This window comes from Hippocampus bargibanti, linkage group LG16, assembly GCF_051943395.1.
Source record: "Hippocampus bargibanti isolate YZ-2025 linkage group LG16, ASM5194339v1, whole genome shotgun sequence".
In the NCBI taxonomy this organism is placed as follows: domain Eukaryota; kingdom Metazoa; phylum Chordata; class Actinopteri; order Syngnathiformes; family Syngnathidae; genus Hippocampus; species Hippocampus bargibanti.
Genome location: NC_142749.1, coordinates 357,616 through 380,123, shown reverse-complemented (window position 1 = coordinate 380,123; position 22,508 = coordinate 357,616). Strand labels below are relative to the sequence as shown.

Sequence of the window (22,508 nt, the reverse complement as noted above, 5' to 3'; positions counted from 1 at the left end):
TTGCCATCAACCTCGTCTCGACGCCACTTCTACTACCTATCTATTTCTATGACGCACACACGCTCGCGCGGTCAAAAATAGTTTAATTCCAAAATTAAATTCTTACCATCGATTACATTAAAAGCAATGATTTATTCTGTAAACGGAATTGATACGAAATGTTGTTGCACATACTTAACACTTGTTGAGAGGATCGTTGAGCGTTTCTCTCTCTCTCTCTCTCTCTCTCTCTCTCTCTCTCTCTCTCTCTCTCTCTCTCTCTCTCTCTCTCTCTCTCTCTCTCTCTCTCTCTCTCTCTCTCTCTCTCTCTCTCTCTCTCTCTCTCTCTCCTCTCTCTCTCTCTCTCCCTCCTCTCTCTCTCTCCCTCTCTCGCGCTCCCTCTCTCTGGTTGTAAAAAACACGAGTACAAGAAGATAATTTTTCAGTGCCTACTTTAGTGAGCGGGTATCGCGCACAACACAGCCAGTGACATTTGTGCGGTGAAGGTGCTTCTCGACTTTTTTTGACTCAACTCTTCTACTTGATCTTCCAGTCGGGGACAATAATTCCCGGGCTGCGGTGGCCCAGGCGGCTTCCATATTTCGTCACCCGAAGTGTCTGTCCATTGACCTGAAAGCAGCCAACACCTGTGCCGGGAGACGGAGAACATCACCCGGAATGCTAAGCAGGGACGTTTAAAAAGGAAGACCGAGAGAGACCGCAGTCACACTCACAAGTTGAAAGCATCGGTACCTGCTGAAACATGGAGGTCGATGGTACTTCGTGGAAATTGACTGTGCTGTCATTTACCTGCCTGTGGGGGTTGTCAGGTAAGCAACATAATTAGTGTCACTTTTAACAGTACTATACTCCATTATACCAATATATCATGGTCGTTTCAAATCATCCCATACAGCGCTGAGGAAAAAAAGAGATGATTTTACTCAAATGAAGACATGTTTATTCATTCTTATTTCTTTATGCTGCACGTAATATTCAAATAAAGGCATTCATTATAGTCTGAATAAAAAAAGCAGCAAAAACATAAATAACATGTAGGAGGTGTAATGTTGCTGGGATTGGAAAGCGTATTTTAGAAAACAACACCTGTTTTTATTTCTTGGATTCCGGAAAAAAACATGTTCTACATGATTATGTCTTCCAGGGAAGAATAATCCCTTTATAGCTTCTGCAACGTTGGCTCATCCGCCACTCTCGAGCAACGTATTAAAACTCCTACTTTCCCTAATAACTACACTGTACACGTAGCCTACTTTTCCGCTGTCATCCTTAGAATTCCGAAAAAAAATGGGACCTGGTACAAATGCATGAGCTGTTTTCAAATGTTTTATGGAACGACCAGCCATTAATTATTAATTTTGGTCAAAATCTGAAAAGCGCTGTCTGAGAAAATGAGCTTTTACACCATGTAGGAAATCATTTGTCATGAGGCCTCACTGACATTTGTTCCTTTTTTTCCTTTTTTTTTCTTTCTCGAGGGAATTTCAGTGACTGCGGAATTATAACTGTTTAGTTTTTATCAAGACTGCATTCAAGGTCATTTCAAAGAAAGACCCTACTGCGACACTAAAAATCCCATGCAGGGTGCTGGTTTGAGCTCATAATCACATAGTTGTGTCTCTTTTTGTGGGCTATCGGTTACATCATTTCTGAATGTTTTTTTGAATAAACTTGTCTGACAAAACCATCCGATTCTCATGTGGGATAACTAGGACATTGGAGCTTGAGCGTATTAGTTTCAACTTTCAAGAGACAAGCTGGCGGCTCTCATGTTGCTTGCGAGACATGAAAGTTATAGAGCACATCACATTTTCCTTGAATTTTCTTTCAGCTGCCTGAAGCCACTAAGTCCATTTACACACTGTTGCCAAAACAATCTCACAAGCTGACATTGACAATCTCAGGCTGGTTTGCCTCTCCCTCCTCGATGGACGGAAGCATATCACCTGAAAATGCTACCTGACAACTATTAGGAATATCATGATTCGATTAGATAAATCACCTCTGGGCTGTTTGCAGGTACAATTTAGTGAGGGGGATTAATGATGGTTATTTACCAGCAGGTTGTAATTTAGTGTCGTAGCACAACAGGACATTGGAGTCACAGTTGCTGACATTGACAATTAGTTGCCCTCCAGGTGTGTCCTGAACACAGTCGCTGGCCAGGATCCATGGAGGAAATGGTAATGAATAGCGGCCTTTAGTCACAGGAAGAGTCGCTGCTCCTCAAGTCCTTGGTGTTGACGTGTGCATTATAGCAGGAAGTGAGCGAACGCCCTGCAACATACGAGATAAGACATCAATCTGTGCTTCTGTCAGAATTCTCAAAGTTGTTATGCTGGTAAATGATGATTACGACACAATATTGGACACGACTTCTATTTTTGGCCTCTTTCTCACACTTGCAAGACATTACTAGAGTTACGTATGTGGAATATTGCTTTTTTTCCTTCCATTTTTTTCATTTTAATTTAAAAAATACATGGAGAATAATGACAAGTTCATGCTGAAACTGTTGTCCTTATAAAAACTCCAGGAAACCCACAAAGGCATGGTGGATACAAAAGACTGCAACATTTCTTTCGAATACACAAAGCAAAGTTGCTTTCCATGTGTTTTCTTTGACATTTTTTCTTTTGTTTTCTTTGTGGTTGCGATTTTCCATGAACAAATTGACTTTACACGCAGCTAAAGATTTTTGTTTCAAACCACAGACAGACAGTGCATTCATCTTAAGTCAAACAAATGATGTCAAAGTAATGGGGCACACAAATCGGGACTCATTTAGTTTTCGGGGCATCCAGTGCCTTGCTCAAGGGCACCTCAACAGTAGCCAGAATGCAGACTAACATCTGTTCAACAACTGCTGTATTTATTAGCACCACGTTTAGTAGTTCCAAAGCCCGGTGTTTTTTTAAGATACAATTTGTAGCATTTTGTCACAATGCTGTTATTACGTGGCGATCATTTCTATCTTCATTTCTTTTGCTGGTACCATCTGTGGTTGTTCGAGTTTATAGTTAAAAATTGGAGTCTGTAAAATATTGTGGAATGTCACAATTCATCAATTAATTCATCTATGCACCCATTCATTTTGTAAAGCTGTTATAATTAATTTTGTTGTCAAGGCCTGGGTGGGACTCTGTTTCTGCCCCGAAGGTTCACTTCTCAGACCGTTCCAATTTAGATGATGATTAGAAGATGCACAATAGGACCATCATTTCCGGTCTATAGAGCGCACCTGATTATTACCCTCACCCAGTACATTTTTCAAGGGAAACCCATTTTGTACATACATAAACCGCACCTGTCTATAAGCCTCATGTTCATAATTGAAGACAGTGCACAGAAAAGTTTTGAAAGTTTTAATAATATACCTTAACTTTTCTTTCAAAACAGTGGCTGTTACGTGACAGCAACGCAACAAGTATTACGGTAGTAACACAGCAATCACAGGGCTGGTTAAAAAAGCACGCCGGTAAAAGTCAGTCAGACACAGCAGTAACACAGCAGAAACACATTAGCACTCGCTAACAGGTCTGGGTACAAAAACATACCTAGTCACTGAGCCACGAAAGAAACATTGTAGCACTCTCTAACAGGGCTGGTTCCAAAAACATAAGTCGCTGAGAACTGGCCTCATCTTCCTCCTGCACTGAAACCATGGAAGTCTTACTCCAGCATATCGGATTGGAATAACGTCAGATATTCCTCGCCACACACGCTCTCATTCTCTCTTTCGTTGCCGCTGGAAGTGTCACTTTCATCCTCAGGTTAAGTCACTCTCGAGCTTGTGCGCAACAGATCGAAACCGTTTGGTGATGGTCGTTTTTTGTTCACACTGCTCCACGCCGTCAGGACCCACTGGCAGACTTGTGCAACAGTTGCTCTTCACATACGGCCAGTTTTGGGAAAGGATTTCTCGCCGCTGGTCATCCAAACCTCCCATTGAACTTGCAGGGACACATTAAATGCACGGTTCATATGCAAAGTTACAGTAAACTTACGTCTTCCTCAGCACATATATTCAGCCACCCCAAGCGCCACTGGCGGCTGTTAGAAAAAAAAAATGCAAAAATTGGCCGCATTGTTGCATAAACCGCAGGGTTGAAAGCTTGTGAGAAAAGTCACGGCCTAGAGTCGAGAAATTGCGGTTTTCCTCTTCGTCTATAAATATGAAATATACGTATGACCATTCCTTCCAACCAGGTTAATTTTTCATTCGATAAGAGAGCTTACACAGACGATTCGATAAGAAAAAAAACAAAACCACTTTCAACGTACTCACAGTATCACAATCTGTTTATTTGAATAAACGTGAAAACAAATGGCCGAAAAGAAGCCGACCGGATGACAATTAAGGGCCCCCTCACACAGTTGGCGCAAGCTCACAATCATACACTCACACACCTTTCTGTCTTTCTATGCAGCGGTCATTGTGCTTTACAGACTGATAACCTCAAATACATCTAATTAATGTATGTGACATATTTACTTACTCCTCTGACCAGAAAACGGATTGCTGGAGCGTACGTGTGTGTTTGTATGTGTGGGGTCTTTGCAGTAACAGTAAAAAAGAATGTCTCTTTGTCTCTGACTGCTTGGCCACCCCTCATTTAGAGCAGGGGACGTCAATGGCACCTATCTCCCCTTTTTGGATGTCCTTCAACGTAAGCATTTCAAATCATCAGCTCATCACCAAACTCTGAGAAGTCTGCTAATGATTGGAGAAGGGAGACATCCAAAACAGGCTACATGGATGCTCTTGAGGACTGGACTTGGGCACCCCTGCACCAAAGGTTACAGCGAGACAGCTGATTCTTTCATATATAATCCATGACTTAACTTCTGATCAACTATTGTGCAATTCTGATTCTATTGTAGACACACAAACAGGGAAGTGATCATATTTTTTTCCCCGTTGGCTGTCACAATGGATTTTACTTATTTAACAAGGTCAATCCACACAAGCTTCAATGGTTTCATTGGGATGAGGAGGGCAAAGCTCTATTTCCACTGCAGGTTTTCTGTGAAAACCCTCAGTGATTTAGTATTAAGAGTGAGGGGGTTGCAAGTTATTTTTAGCTTTTATGTATGCTTCTCAACACACTTGTAGGACACTGATGCTTTACCAATTCTAACTTAAAAACACCTACTTGTCATGCTTTCATATGTTGTGACAGGTTTAAAACTTCCGGTCTCATTTTTTTCTGGATCCTTCAAATCTATTCTGTGGCTGAAACAGGAAAGGCCGTGGAATAGAATGGTTCCAACTTACATTGTTGACCTTGTCACTAATTGCCTATTTCTTAGAATATTACTAAATGGATATGTAACAAAGCCCATTCCCGCTTTGAGACGGGATTATGGCTGTTTGAAGCCCGCAGTCCTCATGTGTGTACCCAGCAACTGGTGCAATTTTGATTTGAGAAAGGATTGTGGGGATTTATTGTTACATACGTAATGACACGGAAAGACAACAGTGCACTTTTCCCACCCCCTGCGGGTCCGTTCAATGTTGAGAAACAAATTCACCTGCCAGCAGCTTTGTAATATTTTGTATTTATACTCATCGGCACTGGATAAGGCCAAGGAGAACAAGGACCAGCAGGGACGTTAGCGCATCTTCATCCTCGCATTCACATTCTTCTCTCATTCTTTCGAAATCCTTTTGATACCATTGTGTTTTATTGCAATTATTTTTGTCTTAAACACCTTAGTGTACGTTCATCACCCCAATTAAAGTCCCATTTACTGGCTTAAGATGTCATTAGAATAAATGTGGAACATGGCGGTATTAGCAGAAAGCACCCATATACGGTTTTCTTTGTTTTTAACTGAACAAAAAAAACATTTGTCAGTTCAACGGTTAAATCAAGTATGAAAAACACTGTAGGTCTTTGCTTCAGCAGAACTGTCCATAAAAAGACTATTGGCCTTCCCTTGCTCTCAGACGGTACAAAAGAGGCTCATCTCTCTGTATAGTTGTGGCTGTTGCGCTGTAGTGTATTTTGACTGGAGATGTTGACGGGTTAATTATGATGAGGAATTTTTGTTTTATGTTATTTGCTGGCGAGACCAGGGATGGTAGTATCACTGGCAAAATCACTTCCTAAGCAAACCGCTAAAGACAAAATACAAATTTTATATGATTTCTTGGTTCTTGCATTGGCATAAAACGTATTATTTCGACCTCTGATCCACACTTCTGTTGGCCGCGAGTTATCCAATTGTATCACAGTATTATCAAGTCTTCAACTTATCACTTTTTGATAAAAATGACAAACATGCACTATGCCAGTCAGCGAAAAGCTAGTCTTTTTGTTGTTGTTGTAGAACAGCAGTCACCAAACTACGGCCCGCGGACCGTATCCAGCCCGTCAACACATTTGGCCCGGCCCCCTGAACAATACCAGAGATGCAATGAGATTTTGTTCCTATTTGGCCTCCAGGAAAATAAAAAATCATTTTACAAGTCAAAGGTCGGTTTTTATCTGTTCCTATTCTAATCAATGTAATCAATGTATGTTGTTTATAATCGTGATTGAACAATACAAACACGCCTGCTCACAATAGAACGCTAAAGGAGTCGGTCTCAATGCGACGCGACACAAGAAAGTGACGTATGAGGAAGTGGAGGGGAGTTCGGAGGGACATTCAGGTGCGCTCAGTTTGGCGCTGTATTTGGTCCCAGACCCATTTTCTCTTGAAAACCTATCTGTCAAATAGAGAACGGAATAATGGCGAAACGGTTAGGTAAGAGAAAAATGTATTCAGAATGCAGGGTATTTAACCTGCAGTGGACAAACGATTATTTTTAAAGAAATATATTCAAAGCATACAATCCTCGCCGACTCCATGAATCCCGTCACAAAGACAAGTACGATAGCTTGCAAGGCCAAATACAAGCAGACACACTCTCAGAGCGAAAAGTGGACTACAATCTCAGCAGAATACATTTGTACGCCAAGTTCAGCTGAAGAAGGCATCCGTTTGGGTCAGCTTTCGGGTTGCTAAGCTGATAGCAAGCAGCAGTAAGCCTTTCACGGACGGTCATTAGCATTGGATGAGAGCACGGACGTGCAAGACACAGCGCAACTGCTGATTTTTATTCATGGAGTTAGCGCAAACTTTGAGATATGCGAGGATCTGGCAGCCCTCCAAAGTCTCAAAGGGACTACGACGGGAGAGGATATTTTTGACCAAGTGTACCAAACCATGGAGAAGTTGGACCTGAGTTACAGAACTGTGATGGTCTGAAAGATGCATGCATTCAAGCCCAACAGTCTCATTGACTTCTATGCCGCCCTCCCAAACGACACATATCCAAACATCAAAAAACACGCAATGAAAATGTCCACAGTTTTTGGCAGCACGTATATCTGCGAGAAAAGCTTTTCTCGCATGAAACTGCTGAAATCTCCGATGAGATCAAGATTGACAGAAGAACATTTGCATCAGAGCTTGAGACTGTCTGGAACTAGAATGGAACCTGATATTCAACTTCTCACCAGCCAGATGCAGACCCGCACTTCACACTGGTGAACATACATAGGTAAGCTCACTTTTCGGACTTGATTGAGTCATTCTGAGCATAAACAAATATAATCATAATAGAATCTACTGGGATAAAATCCATCTTTACAGCCATACTGGTAGTCAAATGTATTGTGCTGTTTAGGTGCTGTATCACTTAGTTGACTTTCTCAACCTGCTTCCTTTGTGGTTTTCACAGGGAAGTTGATGAGAGAAAGCTGCAAACAGCGGTGTCGACAAGCCTACTGGAACCTACAAAAGGATTATAAGGAAGGAACACAACAACTTGAAGAGACTGCTCATATGTGTCAGAGAGATTCTGCTCTGACAACTGAGCTGAACTTTTATCTGTTAAGATTGTGCACGGCACAACAGAAAGTTAATGTTCCATGGCTTCTTTTTTCTATGAAGAACACAGAGTTATTATTTATTTCATAAATAGTGTTATTTATTTACTGTTTTTTTATGAAGAACCCAGAGAATTATTTAGTTATTATTTATTTCATAAATAGTGTTATTTATTTCCTGTTTTTTTCTGTGAAGAACTCAGAGAGGGTTATTTAGTTATTATTTATTTCATTAATAGTGTTATTATTTGTTTCCTGACTTTTTTGTAAAGAACCTGGAAAGGGTTATTTGGTTATGTGTGGCTTTCTGGAAAACATTTTTTTAAGCTCCCCTACGATTGTCACATTTTTTTCTGTTACAAACTGACACCGGCCCCCCATCACAGAAGGGAAAAGTTATGTGGCCCTCACAGGACAACGTTTGGGGACCCCTGTTGTAGAATTGAGCTTCAAAGCTAGCACAACAACAATTAACAGATCAAATGAAACCAGAGAAACTATTAATTGAATTTCTATAAGTGAAACAATTATATCTACGGAGATGATACAACAAATACTGTGTATATTTGTGATGAAAATGTATATTTTCTTACCGAACAAATGGTTATTTGAATTTCAAGAACAAACAGTTTTCAACTCTGAGAAATGAGGCTTTACCAGTAAGCTCAATATCTAGATTGACATGGAGTATATTGATCACCAGCTTGTTTCTGAGTGGTCAAACTGACTGAGAACTATCTATACCAGTAGTGTCAAACTCATTTTTGTTGCGGTCCACTTTGGCGTTAGGGCTTGCCTTGGAGGGCCATTACGACATTGAAACTATATATTCATTCATACTCACATAGGTCCCAGTGGGTTCTGGAGCCTATCTTAACTGTATTCTGTCAGGAGGCGCGGTACACCCTGAACGGCTGCCAGCCACCTAGGGACATTTTAGAGTGTTCAACCAGCCTGTCATGCATGTTTTTGAAATGCGAGAGAAAACCGGAGTATCTGGAGGAAACCCACACAAACACAGGGATGCAATATCCACTCAGGAAAGCCGGATCTGGAATTGAACCAGGTACCTCTGCACTTTGAGGTAGAGGCGCTAACCAGTCGACCACCCTATACTATTGAATAACTACTCTTAGCACAATCATCTTCCTTCTTCCCTAAACAAATTTTATTATTATTTTCTTGCAATGCTACCCTGTCTACAGTTAGGAAGGCATTTCCACCAGTGACGTGCAGTCAGGGGAGGCAGGTGAGGCTCTGACAAACCTGTCATCATGGAAATATCAAATGACAAAGAAGAAGAAGAAGATTATTATTATTTAGTGATTCGTACTTCAACATTCTTTTCCATTTAACTTCACCATTTTTGGACTTTTTTCTCAAAATCGCTAAATTTTCACATTTACCGTTCAGATACTAAGTAGAGACGAGCGGTGAGGCACCAGCCGGCTGAGCCTCACCATGGATTGCGCAATCACTATGCTAACTGCTGGCTTGCTCTGCAGTGATACCGCATTGCTGTCCCTCTGCATATCGCTATTAAAGTGTTCAAAAGATTTTAGTATATAAACTAAATTTCTACACTTTCACTGGTGTATATAATGTCCATTCTAAACACTGTACTACAGTGTTTATTTTATTTTTATCTTTTTATCAAAACTGCGTGCATAGATGAGTTCTCCTGCCTCATGACAGGGGGTGCTGGTGATTACAGATTTTTATTGCGACTCCTCGGCTGCAGAATAATAGAATTAATGACAGCAAGCTTTCGCGTTGCTTGGCCTTATTTTCTGAATGCAGGATTATGTATCTAAATTGAAAGAATTTTCTAAACTGGACTTTCAATCGAAGCGGGAGATAATAATTAAAGGAAGAACAACACCGGACTGTATAGCTCACAAACGGTGAGGGATGAATGTAAATCTCCTGGACAGCTTCTCAGCGTTTTGGCCAAGTAGCATCTCATTGAAACTATTCCTGAAGTGACAAAGTTGCTCCAGCTCGTTCTCACTGTTCCAGCTACTACAGCATCAGTGGAGCGCTCATTCTCAGCACTGAAAAGACTGAAAACATACAGTCGGAACACGACTGATCAAGGACGACTCTTCACTGGCAGTGATCTCCATTGAGACTGCGAGACTTGGACTTCATTTATAAGTAAAGGTAACACGATAATAACATTTGTTTTAATTCTTTTTTTCTATGCTACTGTTTGTATACAGTATATAAAGAATGCTGACATGACATTTCAAACAAAACACGTTAACTATTGCCAATCAAATGGTGAATAAGCTGCTCTGTGGAGTTCATGTTTGTAAATCTGACTGTGATGACGTCAGTGCCTCACCAGCCATGAACCTCACCGAACGTCACTGATTGCCACACAACCAGTAAAACCCACCTGTTTAAACTTGCTTTCATGGTCTAATTTATTCTGCTGTTTTATTATTTCTTGTTTTATGCATGATTTTACTGTTTTGTGTGTTGTCTTTGTGGTAAAGTGTCCTTGAGTGTTCAGAAAGGCGCTTGTAAATTAAATGTATTATTATTATTATTAACCAGGATAAAAGCATGGTGTTTGTGTGTGTGTGTGTGTGTGTGTGTGTGTGTGTGTGTGTGTGTGTGTGTGTGTGTGTGTGTGTCTATGTGTGTGTGTGTGTGTGTGTGTGTGTGTGTGTGTGTGTCTATGTGTGTCTGTGTGTGTTGAATGGAATGGGGGAGTTGTTGATAACTGTCCCTTGGCTGGGACATCACATCTCCATCCATTGAGCCAGAAGGAAAATGTCGTCCTCTTTGGGGTCATGAGAAAGTTATTGCTTGACTTTCCCATCACTCGGCTCTGGCATCGGCACGCTCTTAAAGGCACATACACACTTTTCTTTTAATTTCCTCTGTCTGTGGTATCAGCAGAAATGGGATGTGTGATCGAATAGTTTCAGCTAGGATGAAAGGAAAGATATATAAAACTGTGGTGAGACCAGCCATGACGTTTGGACTGGAGACAGTGCCACTGAAGAAAAGACAGGAAGCAGAGCTGGAGGTGGTAGAGTTGAAGATGTTGAGGATTTCTTTGGAAGTGACCATGTTGGATAGGATCAGGAATTAGTATATCAGAGGAACAACTCGTATTAGAGGTTTCGGAGAGAATGTCAGAGAGGCTAGACTGAGATGGTTTGAACATGTCCAGAGGAGAAAGAGTGAATATATTGGGAGAAGGATGCTGAGCTTTGAACTGCCTGGCAGGAGACCGAAAGGAATGCCTAAGAGGAGGTTTAAGGATGTTGTCAAAGCGGACATGACGGGAGCTGGTGTGAGAGAAGAGCATGCACAAAACAGAATGATATGGAGGACACTGACACTGGTGACGCGACCCCTGAAGGGAAAAGCCCAAGGAAAAGATCAGCAGAAATATGTTTTTCTTTCTTGAGTTGAATGGTTTCCACCACAGCGTTGTCATTTCTTATTTGACAAGTAATAGTTCAGTAGCAATCCAAAATAAATGCAATTTACACCATTTTACAGAAAATACATATTTAGCCTATGTTTTAATACTGATCTGCAGTTGAATTGCATACACATACTAGACTAAGGCTACATTCACATTGTATGGTGTGGTGCCCGCGTTGAACATTTTGTTGAATCCAATCTTTTCATTCTAATAAAAGTATTGCAACATCTTATATGAAAGGCACCCGTGATGTGACACGTCTGCGCAGAAAGCACGGAATTGACAAACATGGCTAAAAAGATTACGTTGCCTGGCACATTGTTTACAAATGTTAATATGGTCCCTTGTAAAAGGGATCATCTATTTATCATCCCATATTGCCAAAATAGTGAGGCCTGGTGAGAATATTTGGGCATAATAAGGCAATGCTGGTCTCATATCGTGGAGACATCTACGAAAGATCACACCATTGCCGTGCAGAATAAATGAAGTAGTCTGAATTGCTGACCCTCACCAATATGTAAAGTCAAAGTCAAAAGTCAAAGTCAGCTTTATTGTCAAATATGCTAATATGCATGACATACAGCACAGATGAAATTACTGTCCTTTCGGACCCAGCATGCAAGTTACTTATAATTACTTAACAAACATAAACATGAAAACGCCAATTTGCCGGGAGGGGGGAGCCGCTGCGTGTAAACTTTATGATTCATGTTTCAAGTTGTGTTAAATTGAAATCCAATATTAAAATCCAATATTAAGACAACAAAGCTATTCAAAACAACTGCAGATTCACAGATGTTTGCCAGTGTCTTCTCATGAGCTGAGCCCTTTTTTCAACCTGCACAAAACCTTTTTGACTGATACATATGTCAGATATGTTTGGAAGAGTAGTTATACTGTGGACATGCGGCATTCATACCTGATTTGGATACACATTTGAAAAAGGCCTTGTTTGGCTTTGAAAAAAATGGTAATTGTGAGCAGCACAAAGCATGAAATAAACAGTGAAATCAAAAGTCAGTTGTATATGGGCTGAAAATTACAATTGAGTGTGAAGTGTAAAATTAGCCAAATACACAGTGTGGCAGTACTTTTACTGTACTGGTTAATAAATATTTACTGCATAAGAAAACTCAGTCAGATTGCCAGGCTGCTTTCACAAAACCTATCCCGTCAGCCTGTGAAATGACTGTGGCGTAACAGGCCACAAAAGCCTGATTTTGAGTAAATATTTACTTGTCCTTATAATAAAGCATTCTGCTTTTCCTTTCGGCTTTTCCCTTCAGGGGTCGCCACAGTGAATCAGTGTCTTCCATTTAACCTTGTTTTGCGCATCCTCTTCTCTCACACCAGCTATGTGCTCTTTGAAAACATCCTTAATCTTTGGACTTCCTATCGGTCTCCTGCCTGGCAGTTCAAGGCTCAGCATCCTTCTCCCAATATATTCACTCTCTCTCCTATATCCAGCTACGTTCATGTCCCCTTTGACAACATCCATGAACCTCCTCTTTGGTCTTCCTCTCTGTCTCCTGCCTGGCAGTTCAAGCTCAGCATCCTTCTCCCGATATAGTCACTCTGTCTCCTGCGGACATGTCCGAACCTTCTCACACTGGCCTCTCTGACTTCTTATCCAAAGCTATACAAAGCTATACAAAGATTTACCCATTCCTGATCCTATCCAACCTGATCACTCCCAAAGAACACCTCAACATCTTCATCTCTGCCACCTCCAGCTCTGCTTCCTGCTTTTCATCAGTGGCACTGTCTCCAGTCCAAATATCATGGCTGGTCTCACCACATTATACACCTCTCCTTTTATCGTAGCTGAAACTCTTCTGTCATACATCACACCTGACATTTTTCTCCAGCCGTTCCAGCCTGCCTCCATGTAATAAAGTGAGATTGAAAAATATTTACATTTTTTTACCCAAAAATCATTTTACACATAAAAATTCATCACTTGTAGAATTTAAATATTTTTGAGATGTATTAAAAAAATCTTGACATAAAGGTGCATATGCGTCACAGATTACGAAGCCAAATTCAAGACTTGGACAATGGCAGAGATATTTCAGTGAACACCCGATATCTGTTTTTGTTTTGTTGGCGGCCAAAAAGAGTTAACTGTGAACAAATTGCAAATTTCCCCATTCTGGGGTATTAAAGGCTTTCTGATTCTGAACTTTGCTCAACTAGTGATGAAGTGTTCATTTTTAAATATATTGCTCCCACTTATGTTTGACTGAAGGATCTTTGAAAAAAAAGCCCGATCTTATGCATTTTCCCCATCAATATCCATAATTTTTGTATTTGTGACATTTGTTCAAAAGTAATTAACACCATATGTTTGAGAGTTGCTATCATTCAGGACTGGCTAGTACATAACTTTGCCACTACCAACCCTCCAGTCCTCCCTCAAACCTTTTTAATCATTCCTCTCCACTGGCAATTCAGGTATCCAGAGTTGAGGTCAGCAGAGCATGGAAATATGTTCCATTCCACGAGAAAAACAGGAGTCTTCTTCTTCTTTTCCTTTCGGCTTGTCCCCACAGCAAATCAGGAGTCTTCTATGTTAATGGCAAAACGTTAGAGATGTTCCATTAATTACAGGGAGAGCACCAAGTGCCCACTGTGACCCTCTACTTATCTCCTCTCCTCACCCAAAGTCAACCTTGCAGGAAAGGGTCACATTGCATCCACATACAGCATCCACTTGTAAAATATGCCAGTATTGCTTCAAATAAAACAATTCAGCCACTAACCCAACAATGAAGAATCAATATATTTTTGTGTTAGCACCCTCATCATCCTATGAGTCTCATTTTCACAAAAAAAAACATTAACAATATACAATAAAATTTTGAAGGTTTCGGACGTTTCGCCTCCTATCCAAGAGGCTTCGTCAGCGAACTAAAGTCTGACTGGTCGTATCGGCCCTATTTATATATCCCTAATGTCCAGGCCTGGCGGCGCCGGACACAGCTATGCTTCATAAATTGTACAGATGACGGCTGAAGAAACCTTCTCATCGATGGACCACTCCTGTACGACTGAGAGCTTACACAGACGAATATACAATAAAAGTGGTTAATCATAATACTACGCTGGCACGTGTCCATCAGCGGAAGTTGTGAGTGCTCGGCAGTCTCCAGCTTGTGACCATAGCTGTTGCGGCATCTTTTATCGTTATCATTATTCTCATTCAGTTTGTTTCACGCACAATTCAATGAGGACATGGGCAAAGAATATGAATCTAGGGGACCTGTATATGTGAGCTACGATAGTTAACAAGTTGCAAACGTGCATTGCACGCCTTCGTGTCAGGCTGTTGCCCATTATGGCGTGCATTTACAGTCAGTTCGGAAAGTATTCAGAACGCTTCACTTTTCTCGCATTTTCTTATGTTACAGCCCTCTTGAAAAAATGAATAAATCTATGTTTTTCCTCGGAATCCTACACAAAATACCCTACGATGACAACATGACAGAAGTTTTGGTAACATTTTTGTAAATTTATAACAAATTACAATATACAAAAATCACCTGTGCATAAGTACTGTATTCAGAACGTTTTCTTAACGCTTTGTAGAAGCACTTTGGCAGCAGTTACAGCCTCAAGTCTTTTTGAATAAGTTGCTAGAATTTTGGCACACATATTTTTGGCAGTTTTTTTCCCATTTGGTTGGATGGGGAGGATTAGTGCACAGCCATTTTCAGATCTTTCCAGAGATGTTCAATGGGATTCAAGTCTGGGCTCTGGCTCGGCCACTCAATGACATTGACATGGTTGTTCTGAAGCCACTCCTTTGATATTTTGGCTGTGTGCTTTGAATCGTTGTCCTGCTGAAAGATGAAACACCTTGCCAGCCTGAGGTAAACAGCGCTCTGGAACATCCAGGATGTCTGTGCACATTGTTTCTCATTTCATGCCGCTGAAAAACAACCCTACATCATGATGCTGCCACCACCATACTTCACTGTAGGGATGCTGTTCTTCATCTGATGAACGGTGCCTGATGACCATGTACAGTACAGTTCAATCTGTGTCTCATCAGACCAGAGGATTGTGTTTCTTAATCTGAGAGCATTTCAGGTGCCTTTTTGCAAACTCTCGTTGGGCTGCCATGTGCCTTTTCCTAAGAAGTGGCTTCCACCTAGCCACTCTTCCATACAGGCCTGATTGGTGGATTGCTGCACAGATGGTTGTCCTTCTGGAAGTTTCTCCTCTCTCCTTAGAGGAACGCTGGCGCTCTGACAGAGTGACCATTGGGACCGATGTCTTGCCTCATAAACATGTGATAGTGGGTGGGAGACTGTCTCCAATTGTGCAGCCAATTACACAATCTGCAAAGGGAGCACTCTGTATAGACACACAGGCCCAATCCATTCATCCAGCAATTATCTTATCCGTTTGTAGTTGGCATGCTGGAGCCTATCCCATCTGACTTTGGGCAGTAGTCAGGGTACACCCTGAACCAATTGGCAGCCAATCGCAGGACATATGTAGAAGAACAACCATTTGCAATCACCTCAAGACAATTTAAAGTGCTGCTTAACCTGTGATGACAACCTGCCTGTCATCATGGAAATATCGAATGACAATATTAAATGACAAAATAAATTAAATAGTTATATTTATTATAGTTGTGATTTGTACTTTAACCTTATTTTCCATTTAACTTCACCATGTTTGTATTTTCTTTCAAAATCGCTGAATTTTCACATTTACTGCTGAATTTTCACATTTACATTTACCAAATACTAAGTAGAGACGAGCGGTGGCACTTGGACCACATTGTTTTTAATGGGAAAGTCGGCAGCTGCTTCAGTTGGCTGGAAACACGTAGCATTCCAGATACCACAGCAGCACAAAATGTGCAAGCGCCTTTTTCAACCTGCGTGTGTCTACAATATCAAATATCAAAAGAGCAAAATATCTACCTATGTACATAGTTGGGTTGTTTTACGTTAGACCTGCACGGAAGATGAAAATAGGGCCTGGAGCCTCTTCAGATCTCAACAGGTTAGCTCCTTAAGGAATTTCTTTTTCACAGTCCTCTGATGCCGAGTGAATGCTCACGTGGGATTTAATTCAAGTGAAGCGTGAGGTTCAAGACCTGCCATATGCCAGATATATACTCATTATTAATACTTTGCATGTGTTCAGCAAGAAGGTTAGTTCAAAAAATGAAAGCTATGTTGTTAGCTAGCTTGGAAACCAGAATGTTTTTTGCCCAACTGAATCCAAAACGGCAAATGCTAAAATGCATGTGACTACAGTAAAGTCTCGTTATATCGATATTCAAGGGAGTCCGAAAAAATATCGATATAACCGGGACTATCGATATATCCGACCCTGTTTGCATGTAATTTTCTCCGTGCGTGCATAGAAATAGTATCGATATAACCGGGACTATCGATATATCCAATATCGATATAACGAGACTTTACTGTATTTCCCTTTAATAGTATAGAACATTATTAAATAAGACATGATATAGAATTGGTTGAGTGAGCAAATGATCCAAGATACCTGTGCCTTGTTCCAACCACGAGTCAACAACAACTGCCACCTCACATCCCTTCGACCTGCCCATAAATAAAGCCCATGGCAGACGGGAATTTAGGACAAACGCTGAGACAAGATAGGCTCTGTTCAATTACTGTTACTTGATGTATTTATTTGGGGGATGGGGCTGAGAGCCTGATGCATTTATGAAATCCGGCACATTGACATAATCCTGAATTCCGACTCCAAAATGACTTTCTGAGTTGGATAACAACACGAATAAGCATTTTGTGAATGAGGGGTGGGAGTCACACAATACCCAATGATGTGATAATATTGTTCTATTTAAAATAATTGTGATAAGCAAGTCACACCATTAATACATTACAACAACCATAAACTAAGAAAACAACACTTGTGGAATTGGTGTTCTTGCACATAACAAAAAAATAAATATGAAATGATTTTTACTGTTGGAAAGTAAATTTCAGGCTACCTATGTTGCACCAACAAGGTTTGATTTAATCAAAGACTATCTGTATGTGAGGTTTGTAAAACCAAGTTCTATTAAAACAACTTCATCTGGTTTCAAATTGATCTCAATTTCATTAAACTCAGATGATTTTGGATAATAACATTGTAATGTAAATATATAGGTAATGTTTGGCTTGGTAGTGCAGTGGTTTGCACCTCGACTTCACTATGTAGAGGTCAATTCCAGCTGCGACCTCCCTGTGTGGAGTTTGCATGTTCACCCGGACCTGCATGGGCCTTCCAAAAAACAGTCCAAAAACGGTATAGGTGACACGATTGCCCAACTGTCAACTTTGCCAAAAATATTGACTAATATTTAGCTTTATTTGGTCTTTGGAAAGGATAAATCAGAGTTTTACTCCACTTCAGGGAGGTGTCAGTGTCTACTCTTGTGCAAATGTCAACGTAAGTTTAAGATACCAAACATGCTTCCTTGCTTTTTAAAAGTATAAGATACAAAGAATTTAATGATAGCCTGGAGACAATGGCAGCATACTGATCTGAAATGATCCTTAACATTTTTCAGAGCATTTTCTAAGTTTTCATTCTGTGTCTCTCTTCACGTTTAATTGATTTGGATATGTTGTTGCATAGTAATGCGAAATAGTAATTAAAAAGTATAAGAGTAATAATAATAATAATAATAATAATAATAATAATAATAATAATAATTCATTTCATTTATAAGCGCCTTTCAAAACTCTCAAGGTCACTTTACAGTCACAGGATAAGTTTTTCTGTAGGTGAGCAGCGTCAGCCACACGCGCCAGCGTTCACTCAACCCGGAAGTAACTTAAATAAATAGTCTTGAGACAATGGCATCATACTCCTTAGTCTTGTGGTCAGCACATCGACCTCCCGGTGCAGAGTTTATGGCTTCGATCTAAGGCCTTCCTGTGTGGAGTTTACATGTTTTCTGATGGGTTAAAAGTGATCGTTCGTTCCTGTTTCATCACTCTTCAGGGTGTTAGATGTGGGATGGTGAAATCAGCAGGAAGCCAGGTGTTGAACAGAATAAGTTATTTTAATCTTATAGACCGCAGGGACATTGTGAGGTCGGTTGAGGAGAGGCAAAGCGGAAGAGAGAGATTGACGCACTGGGAGAGCATTTATGTAAGATGGACAGGATTTGATGTGAAAGTATGTGACGTAATAGGTGACATCATGTAAAGGCAGACGTATCAGGAAGTCCAAAACAAAAATAAACGATGCAAAAAGAGGTTTAAAGACGTTTCTATAGCGAATTACCCCAACATTTTCCACATTGACCGGGACAACAGTGGACAGCTTATCATTTTAATGTCAATGTGGTAGTACCATATATTTGTCGAAAGAGGAAGAAATACTGAATTTTATCGATACTCAATATAATTTTCTCACGCAATACACTGAAAGAAATGGTGGGTGAAGTTTCTCGATTTTATAGTCTCATTTGGATTCATCAGAATAGAATCATCTGAATTTCTATAGTTTTTAAGTCAAAGTATTGTGTACTTTTAATAATGCTAATTCATGCAACCATTTAACGCAACAAGATTGAGAATATTTGGCTCTTCTCTTTCCTGGATTTTCCATTGATAAATGAATAAATAAATAAATAAATGCTTAAAGTGTGCAAACAAATGATTCAATCAGACCAATTGTAATATGAGACAAACTTCATTCCCCAACATGAAAACATGAATACTGTGTCGAAAGCAATACCCTCAGCGAATTTACACAGAATGTGAGCATTTACCTTCACAGGGTGTACTATAAATTATAATTGAGTGTTGAGGCAGCAGATACAAGTCTTCATTAAATATAAAGCACGAACATTGTATTGTAATTTATTTATATGGAGAAGCTCTCAGATTTGGGAATGAATCTCTTAAGCCCATGTTGCACAAGGACATCCATGTTCCCTTGACAGGGACTGCCTTGTTCTTCCCCCAGAGAATTTCAACGTCAAACACATTGGCCTTGAATGAGAAAAATAACGTGCAATATAATTAGTCATTGCACAGCTGAATATTTTATATACCACCTTTCCGGCCGTCCATCCACCCATCCATTCATCTATCCACCCATCCATCCATCCGTCTTGGTCTGTCTGTCTGTCTGTGAATTAAATTCACACACTTCCTGATAGATTTCGTGGCTAAGTTTAGTTTGTAATTGCTGACAATAAGTTTACATTTCTGACTGTTTTTTATCTCTATGTTAAGTCTCCTAATTCGCAAATTTAGTATTTTCCTAGTATAATTTTGTTGCATTTTATCGGCTAAGTATCCGGGTTCCAGCGGTGCTTGCTTCAAGCATTTAGGAATTAACCAGCTCTATCTACATCTAAGATTGAATCTGAGGTGGTTTGTTTAAGTCAACTAATTTAAAAGTGGCCTTTTCTAAGTTACGTACCAGCAGAAGGATGTCTCTCCCAAAGTTGGCAGCAATACGTCTGTGTAAGCTCTCAGTCGTACAGTGGGCCTCAATCGACAGTACATATGCGCCTAAAAGCTAGCAACCACTCATTTGACGACAATGAGGTTAAAATCTTAGCGAAAGAACATAGATGGTTTGAACGGGGAGTAAAATAAGCGATGTTCATAAAACAACTAAATCCTTCATTAAACCGGTCTGGTGGGGTGAGGTTCAATTTGGATCGTTCATACAATAGCCTGCTTAGGCAACATCCGTAAGGCTGATGAGGGAGTGGGGCAATCAGGCCAGTCGTTAATCAGGAATGTAGGAACAATCGGTGGGGCCGCAGAGAGTGGTCCTCTGCTCCCCCCAACCTGAGAGTAGGGACCTATCGTAGCAGTGTCCGGCGCCGCTATGTCTGGACAGTAGGGATATATATATAGGGCCGATACGACCAGTCAGACTTTAGTTCGCTGACGAAGCCTCGTGGATAGGAGGCGAAACGTCCGAAACCTTCAAATTTGTACAGATGACGGCTGAAGAAACCTTTTCATCAAGGAATGATGGCAAATTAGTGTACTTTTGTATTTTTTTAATTGATGTATTCATTTTATCTTAAAACAAAGGTTTTAATAAATGGTTTCAGGGGGAATTCACAAGCAAAGAATAGTGTCTCTTCCAATACTTAAATCATAATAAAGTCTCTTCTGAGGTGAAACTGAAGACGAAGTTCTTTTCCATGAGTTTCTAGGCCTCACCCCTCTTAATCTCCTCCTCACGTAGCCTAGCAACCTTTAGCAAGGGTCCGAATTCAGTGTCCTGTCGTACGGTCCCAACTGGCAATGAGTTCCACGCAGCGATCAGTTTCTCCGCAGAGCACAGCAACAGAGCTTGTCTCCCCCGGGGCCCAGACTCAGAGGCTTGATGTGGGTACGCTGTCGGCACGGCTGCTCTTCCCAAGCCTCTTTGGCGATATCCAGCAGTCCCCGGGGTCTGTAAGAGTACAACAGCTCAAAGGGTGAAAAACCAGTAGCAGACTGTGGTACTTCCCTCACAGCAAACAACAGGTACGGCAGCAGTTGATCCCAGTTTCGGCCATCTTCTTTAATGACTTTCCTCATCATAGCCTTGAGTGTCTTGTTGAACCGTTCTACCAACCCATCCGTCTGTGGGTGGTACATGGAAGTTCTCAGTTACTTGACCTTGAGCAGGGCACATAGGTCCTTCATGACCTTGGACATAAAGGGGCTTCCTTGGTCTGTCAGTATCTCCTTTGGGATTCCCACCCGGCTGGTGAGAGCAAATAGTTCCTTTGCAATCTGCCTAGTGGTAGCCTTTCTGAGGGGAACAGCCTCTGGAAACCGAGTGGCGTAATCGACCATGTCTAAAATGTACTGCTGGTCCCCTAGCACTTTTTGGTAGAGGTCCAACTATATCCAGCCCAAGCCTCTGAAAAGGGGTCTCAATGATGGATAAGGGAATGAGCGGGTTTCTGTATGTGGGCTTTGGTGCCACCTGTTGGCACTCGGGGCAAGAACGACAATAGTTCTCCACATCCTTGTGCACCCCTGTCCAGAAGAACCGTTGCGAGATTCTCTTTTCTACCCCTAGGTGTCCCCCTAGCACAGGGGTGTCAAAGTCATTTTTTGCTGCGGGCCACATTGTAGTTATGGTTTCCTCTCGAGGGCCGTTATGAATTTGGGGAACCCATTAGAATGTTTAAATCCCTTCAAATATTACATATAGAGCACACAGCAAATTAATGAATAACTCGTTTTCAAATCTGAAGTCAAGAATAATGACTTTTATTGTGGTTGACATCCAAAAATATTAAATTTTTGCTCAGATTTTAGCAATCATCATGGAATTTAACAAGTTTGATTTGCTTTCGCGGGCCGAAAAAAAAATGATGTGGCAGGCCGGATTTGGCCCGCGGGCCTTGACTTTGACACCTGTGCCCTAGCAGGTGTGTGTGTGCCAAGTCCAGGACTGTAGCTCGGTGTGGCTGTGGCACGAGAAGTTGTTCACGTACTTCATCATTTTGCTTCGTTCCCTGGTATATTAGCCCCCGGTCAATGGCAAAATGAGGGTATGTGGGACTTGTCCTTTCCCCCAGTTCTTCACCCTCTAAAACCTGCACATTTTTCATGGCGTTAGCAAGGGTAGGGTCCTGTAACTGGGCTGTACCATACCGGCCTGTTAGAGGAGGCAGCTTCTGGGTCCCTGGGTTCTGGAAGCCGGGAGATTTTCTGGGGCTGGAGTCTCCTAGGCTGTCTCTGGGCTAGACTCTGTCTCCGGTGGTGCATTTGCTGTCCCTAGGAGAGCACAGGCTCGTGGAGAGTGAATCAGGGGGGTAGGCTTGAGCATTCACGACACGCGTCTTAACTCTCTCCTTCCGAGGTAGTCGGGCCAGTCTCTCCACAGTGGGTGAAAGGCCGGGCAGTCGCGTCCAATCAGGAGGGGGACAGGGAGATAGTCAACCACGCCAGCTACCATGCGGATGATTCCCTTGGTTGTGGTCATGGTGAGTTCGGTGGATGATTCATATATACATACACAGTGGCACCTCGGTCCTCGACCATAATTCGTTCCAGGACCCTGTTCGAAAAGCGATTTTTTTTTCGAACACCGAAACCACCTCTTTGCTCCTGTCACTTGCGAGTTGACAGCGGGGGGGCGGGGGCGGGGCTGCCTCTCCCGGCCGTTCTCCACCTTCTGTCAATTCTCTAATC

General features: G+C 41.3%; 1 protein-coding gene across 1 annotated transcript in view; it reads left to right on the top strand.

The window, feature by feature from the left end:
- The first annotated feature begins 423 nt into the window (after window positions 1–423).
- The window catches only part of esama (endothelial cell adhesion molecule a), an 80,533-nt gene continuing 58,448 nt past the window's right edge, over window positions 424–22,508 (top strand). Inside the window, exon 1 of the mRNA XM_089016537.1 lies at window positions 424–809. Coding sequence (XP_088872663.1) covers window positions 743–809 — 67 coding nt within the window. The 5' untranslated portion in view covers window positions 424–742. The remainder of the gene's footprint in view (window positions 810–22,508) is intronic.